The 7,249-nt window shown below is 41.6% G+C and overlaps 1 protein-coding gene across 1 annotated transcript in view; it reads left to right on the forward strand.

Annotated features, from left to right (window-relative positions):
* The window catches only part of rlf (RLF zinc finger), a 26,468-nt gene that overhangs the window by 14,979 nt on the left and 4,240 nt on the right, over nucleotides 1-7,249 (forward strand). The window contains exons 6-8 of the mRNA XM_037695192.1: nucleotides 829-965; nucleotides 4,709-4,850; nucleotides 5,008-7,242. Of these exons, the coding sequence (XP_037551120.1) occupies nucleotides 829-965; nucleotides 4,709-4,850; nucleotides 5,008-7,242 (2,514 nt within the window). The remainder of the gene's footprint in view (nucleotides 1-828; nucleotides 966-4,708; nucleotides 4,851-5,007; nucleotides 7,243-7,249) is intronic.

The raw sequence follows: 7,249 nt of genomic DNA on the forward strand, positions 1-7,249 counted from the left end.
CTGTATCATCTGCAAACTTTACAATGTGACAGCCTGGATGAGTAGGTGAACGGTCATACGTGAGCAGAGTGAACAGCATAGGGCCCAACTTGGCCGAACAACTCCGGTAATGCAACGTCTAAAAAGTATCTCCGACTTGGCATATTATATTGTGGGCTCGAGTGCTGCATCAAGTTTCTGAAACCTTGGTCCGCAGTAACTGGTCGTCCAATGCCATGAACTCCATAACTTTCTTCGTAGTGGTTTTGCTCTTTTCGTTGCTCGAAAGAACTAACAGTGTTCCACCAACTGGCTCTTTGTTTCCGCTAGCTTTAGCCTTAGCTTGATTGCTTTCTTCAAATGCTGTATACTCAGCGGCGTGGTGGTTTCTTAAATGGCAAAAGAGGTTTTTAGTATTGAAGGTTTTGGTTGTGGCTCCACCACGACTTATTTATATAAATTGAAAACTGCGATCTTTTGCTTTTCTTCTTTAACTGCATAGTACTTCCAAACTGACGACATGGCTGCTCCGGGAGACCTGTGACTATTGTTAACAACACGTGCAGACGTGACCTGGTGTGTGGGTCTCTTAGTCAGCCCTCTGTCACAGCAGAGCAAAAGGGGACAGTGGCTGATTTTCAGACCTTTGTGGAGGCAGATACGATCGGTGGATAAGATCGGCTTCTCATGTAAGAATTGGCCAATCACCCAAAATTAAGGAAATCAGGCAGATCGATCGGCCGGCCGGGTTATCGGTGCACCCCTATTCACTTGTGTTTTCCACATTTTGATTGAAAATGTTCCGGGATTTGTTTTCATTGCAGTGAACTTTACTTTTTATCCTGTCAGATATCTCGACTAGACTGTAAGGATGTACTGGACATCACATCTAATTTGGAGACGGAGGGCGAGGAGAATACAGCCTTCATCCTGTGCACAACTTACCTAACACAGCAGCTGCAGCAGCAGAGTCTTTACTGCTCCTGGTGAGTAGATCAGCTTGGATTTGTGGTGTTTTCCCATAATTTGCTGTATGACATGACGGTTGTTTCTGGTTGCATTCACGCGCAGCTGGTCATATGGCACCCTTGCCTTGTTTTGCAGTGTTTTGACTGTAATGTTGAAACTGTAAATATTGGCTAGGTCTCAGGAATAATGACCTTCACATAAACGGTAAAAACTGAATCAGCACTAAAAAAAATCACAAGCTCAGATACATTGTCACAACAACCCAACGAAAGAAAAACATAAATTTATGAGGAAATTTGTTTTACTTTTTTTTTTTTGTTGATTAGGAAAAAAAAGGTTTTATACAACTAAAATCACAAATTGTAAATATGAGTTTGTTTATAGCTCATCTTGAGGATGGATCAGTGGTTCTGATCTTCAGTGACTTGAACTGATTTTTGAATTGCTAACTAACTCATTATGTTCCCCCCCAAGGACGTGAGAATCCTTTAGTGTTGAAAAATCTTGGCAAAGTCATTCAAGACGAGTGTTTTTGACAGCCTTTTTATTCTCTTCTGCACTTTACATCAGATATGTGACTGCTAAATGAATATAATGTTATAAAAACATTCACGCATCTATTACTGCAGCTTCAAACAGCTGATTCAGTCCTCAGTGAGATTTTTGTTTGCATGGAAAATAATTGTCTCCCCTACTCTGCTGCCTCCTACCAGCAACGGCTACAATCATAAAACCAACTTGTAGCTACGGATGTTTGCACAACACATCCTTATTTCTTTTTACACAAAATAAGGATAATTAATATAGCTCAAGAAATTCCAGCACAATAACAAACTATTTAAAAGCAACGTAATCATTCTTCATAAGTACTAATCTCTGCTGTCGCTTTGTGATTTTTAGGACTATTGTTTTGATTTTGATTAAAAATGACTGTGTCCTCCTAGTCAGGACTTCCAGAGGATTAAAGTTTACTCTCACCAAGTTCTGAAGCTGAAACCCCTCTGTACCTGAAGCCTCTGCTTCAGAGTTGTGTGCTGCTCCACATTCTGCATGCCAGAGATTTTTACATGGCTTTATTTTCACGTATCTAATATATTCTCGTGAAGCGGGATGCACATATTCTGATAGTAAAGATGATCTGATCCATGGTTGTAGTTTCTACTTTATACAGTAGATCCTCCTTCATCGTGGGGGTTATGTTCCAGCCCCCGCAATAAGTGAAAGTCTGCGAAGTAGGGCCATTATATTTATTTTAGTATTTATATATATATTTTAAGGCTTTGTAAACCCTTCCCACACTGTTGCAATGTTCTAAACTCTTAAACCTACGTAATTTTAACAACATACGTATATGTGCTGTACAGCACTGCAAAATTTACTCACCAGCTCTGCAGAAACAGTGGCTCGGTTCTGGTCGGGCTTGGTTCCGGTACTGCAGACTAGGGCTTAACAGACTACTCGAGTAATCAACAGGTCGATTCCTAGGACATCTATCGAGGTTTTAGATTTCACGTCAAGTATTCACAGTGACGTCATTGTGCCACGTGATCCGCACCGGGCTACTAGTAGAAGCTAGCAAATGGATTCCTCCCAGCAGATAGACTGAGCGGAACAGGCCCAGTCTTGGCAAACAGGTAGAAATGCATCAACAGTCTGGAAATATTTCACTGAAGTTGAATCTTCCGGTTCAACTACCGTAAGGAAACAGGAAATGATTCAACTTCCTGACTGTTTGGAGCTCGTTGCGAACCGGTGTTACACCATTTTCTGTGACCACTGTATGTTGTGACCGTAGGGGGCGGTGTTGCATGCACTGTTGCAGGTCACAGAATATGGTGCAACACCGGGTCCAATCGACCGAACCAGAACCAGCTTCCTCTGACCTTGTTTCACAAACAAAAAGCAAAAAATATTCATCTCTAAACCTATAAAAAACCTATAAACATATTAATCTCTAAAACTAAACCTAATGCGCACCACAGCTGGCGGTGGTGCGGGGTGGTCGTTCGCCCCACGTGACGTGCTGCACGTTTCTTTCACTTTTGCAGCTTAATAATAATGACTAATAGTTTAGTTTTTTCTGAGACTTATTTGCAGTATGATAAATGGTAGGAGCATAATATACGCTCCCAATGTTTTGTTGGTCTTTTTTTTTGTAAATAATAAATGACGTTTTTTTGCGGTTTTATTTTTTATTAATTTTTTCATCTTGAGATCCTATGACGTCATCAACTACTCGAGTTCTATTCGAGTTTTATTATGTTAATGTTGAGTTTTAAAATTATGTAGTTGTTCAACCCCTACTGCAGACCTAACCTGCAGCGACGAAACCCACAATGTTCTAAACTCTTAAACCTATGTAATTTTAACAACATACTTATAGGGAAGTCCACAGGAAGTCCTTCCTCCCTGTGACTATCAAACTTTTCAACTCGTCCCCCTTTCTACACATAGGACAATAAACCTAATCCTGCACCACAATAAACACTTTTTTACTCACCAGCTCCGCGGAAACAGCGGCTCAGTTCCAGTCCGCCAGACCTACTCTGCCGGTTCTGCTCCGGTTCTGGTCGGCTGTCTGTAGCCCTTGAGCACTAAAATGCTTTTGGAGGGAGCCGGACCTTCGGACGCCTAGTGTGGTCCCAATGGAGCCCAAATCTAGATGAAAAAAATCCGGTGGGCTCCAGAAAGAAGGCCGGACCTCGAGCGACGCCTCCCCGCTCAAAAGGCTTCGTAGGCCGGCGGGCAGCTCTCAGATTCACTGATGAGTCCCGAGGTCCGATTCTGGTCAGTTCCATGCGACTCGCTGCATCTGCTGGGTGCCAAAGTCACTGTATGAATAAGGACTGAACTTTTCCGGATTGGATAAAAACTTTCCATCCATTTCAGCAGCAGGCAATGGAGCCTGTGGGTGGGGCTTCTGGGAAATGTAGTCATTTTGAGTGGCGATACAGTATAGGCTTGTTGAGAGAAAACTACAAAATGGCTGTGCCTGTCCAATTTTTTTTCGTTAACATTTTAGTAGTAATAACTTTCATCCAGTCATGGTTTCTAAATTTATTCTAAGGCGGGTCTTGACTCTGTAGATCGTCTTTGTTTTTATACTGAAACATTAATAAAATCTCAAATCCTTCTTCTGCCTTTAAAGTTTCAATTATAAAAACAGAAAAGACAAATTATATTAAAGAAAAATACACAGTTTCATTCATGAACATGCACATAAAATTGAAATGACATTTGAGTCAACCTTAAAATTAACATTCAATGTTTCCTTGTTTTTTCTTCTTCCTTTTTCCTCCCTTCTTGCAATGTTTCCAACAGAGGAGACGCTGTTGGACTGTGGATTTCCTGCAAAGGAAATTCATTCCGAGGATGAACAAAGGACTCTTTTTCTGTTATCTCTATGGGAACGAAACTCCATTTTGTGGCTTAAAATTGATATCAAACATCTGCTTGGTTTGTTTCAACTCAGAAGGTCAGGTGCATAGAAAGGTCTTTCAGGAGTTCATTTTGTCAGGTTAAAGTTATTAGTACCTGTACACAATAACTGTCCTTTTTATGTTGTCCAAACTTGAGTTGTAGAAAGCTAAAAACAAGGAATGTTTTAGGAGATGAGGCAGCATTCACAAGAGGAACTCAAGTCTTACGTATCAGAAAAGTAAAAGTTTTGACAGTGACCACTGATGTAAATAAATTGAATTGTTGTGTTCTTCAGCTAAACATTAATGTGTCAATATTTTTTGTCACTTATTATCCAAAGGGAATTGATGTTGCTGTGGAGTAAACTTCAAAAGAAACTGGACCCCTCGTTGATGTCTCTTCTGGAGCGATGCCTTCAGCTTGGTGCCATTGCCAAAACTGTCCAACATTTACTTTACCTGGTCCGTGTTATTCAGACAGAGGTGAGTCTAAATAACATTGTCATCTTTTGATATTAAATTAAAAAAATCATGTGTTGGCATATTTGACATAAACTGTATGCACTAAGGGACTGCCAGCCCTTATTTACACCCACATTTAGAAACATAATCAGTGATAATATACTGGGTTTTTTTTTAGGCGGAGAACCAGGGGGTACCTGCCTCAGTCGAACTTTGTGTCAAAGCTCTACAACTTCCAAAGCAAGAAGACTCAGAAACGAGAACGTCTGTATGTAAAACAGTGTCCTGCCTTCTTCCAAGTGATCTTGAAGTATTGCGTGCCTGTCAGCTCACAGAGTTCCTCATTGGCTCCAGCCAGGAAGCCTTCACCTGTCTCGAGGAGCTCTACTTACGCCCAGACCAAAAGTATGACCAGGAAAATGAGGTCATTCCCAACTCGCTACGCTGTGAGTTGTTACTAGCACTAAAAGCTTACTGGCCTTTTGACCCTGAATTTTGGGACTGGAAAACTCTTAAGTATCACTGCATATCCCTTCTTGGCTTGAGACCGGAGTCAGAGGAGGAAGATGAAGAGGAGGTAGACAAACAAGAGAAGATTGATCAACAAGAGCTGCAGGGAGCTGCAGTTAAAGTAGAACCTGAGCACCAAAACAGGGTGAATGGAGGACTTGACATTGATGATCATCAAGATAACAAACCGTTCTCTTACTACATCAAGAAAGGAAATGGACTTCAAAGGCCAAAGTTCTGGTGTCAGATATGCAAAAGGTCAATTACAGACATACAAATCATTCACCACTCCAAAATACATATCAAGGAGGACAGTCACCCTTGTCCTGTTTGTTTGGAAAAGTTTAAGGACAGAGAGGACCTTGTTCTCCACATGAGAAAGCACATTCGAAATGAAATCCGTCTTTCAAAAAACGTGATAAAAAAGAAGAATGTACCCAAACAGACAGAAGAGGAGGATGATATTGAACCTGGTGAGATTCCCGTCGACCCATCCTTGATGTTGTATTACAAATGCACACATGATCCTGAGGTGTTGCAGCACATCGTACAGCAAACCAAAACCTTGAAAGAGAAGCATGCAGACGATGATGAGCATGTGACTTTCGATTACATGGACAGACACTTCAAACTGCAGAATCGAGAGGAGTATCCCTGCCCAGGAACCAACTGCACTCGGACTTTTAAACATTCCAAGTACCTTTATGTCCACTTGAAATCAGACCACATAGGTGATGAGAATGTGAAATATTTTCATCAAGTAAGAGACAAGAGACAAAAGTGTGTGTTTTGCAGACGTCATTTTATCTCAGCTTACCATCACCGCAAGCATAGAAAGGTTCACTATGGTGATCGGCCTTACATATGTGTGGTTATAGGTTGTGGTGCACAGTTTAAGACAACTAATGGACTCGTTACTCACAAGCAGACCCATGGCTATCAGCTGAACTACCAGTGTGAGCTCAACGGCTGTTACGTCACGTACGCTGACTTGGGACAGATATATCACCATGAGGCACAGCATTTCAGAGATGCAGCATTTACGTGCTGCAGCAAGGGATGTAAAAAGTTCTACTTATCCAAAAAGGACTTTATAAAACATTTGTCCACACACAAGATAACTTTCACTGAAGATGATTTTGAGGCTCAGAGGAAGGCTAAGCGGAAATTGTTTAAGCCTGTTGTTCGTGAAGTGACCCCTAACCACAATGGGACGGTTAATTCCATAGGCGTTGCAAATGGAGGTGTCTTAAACTCTCAGTCAGTGAGTTGTGTTGCCTCTTCGCAAGAATCTGATGTCAAAGAGGCCAAGGCAACAATAACACTGGTGGCCATGTGCTTTGATGGAAGTAAGTTCACATGTGGCTTTGAGAAGTGTGGCATGACTTTTTCCAGAGCTAGAGATGTCCAGAGACATCTGAAGTGTGCTCACCCAGATCATCTTAAACTGGAGAACAGGGAGCACAAACATGACAAGGAGCAGGAACTCGTGTCAAAAGGGATAAAGACGGAAACTGAGCCAGAGGTTGAGGAAAAGGGGAAAAATGAGACCTCAACTTCGGTTCTACCTGTGGAGCCTGGCAAAGACAATAAGGTGTCCGCTCATTCAAAAGGCAAAGAACCAAACCTTTTAGGCCTTAATACAAAATGTGATGCTCTTAAAGAACTCATTATTGGGCTGAGTAATCTCAGCTTGGACACATCACCTTCTCACAGTTTGCCCATTGAGCACCCTCAGCCCACCCCTGTCTCAAAAACATCACAAATGTCTCTTCATCAAGCGATCATGGCAAAACCTCCTGTTGTATTGCTTAAGAAGAGACCACATCTGTCTGAGGGAAAGATCAAAGTCCAAACTGAGACAACATTGCTTAAGAAGAGACCACAACTGTCTGAGGAAAAGGTCAAAG

The sequence above is a fragment of the Nematolebias whitei genome, chromosome 21, assembly GCF_014905685.2.
Source record: "Nematolebias whitei isolate Nwh7 chromosome 21, NemWhi1, whole genome shotgun sequence".
Classification (NCBI taxonomy): domain Eukaryota; kingdom Metazoa; phylum Chordata; class Actinopteri; order Cyprinodontiformes; family Rivulidae; genus Nematolebias; species Nematolebias whitei.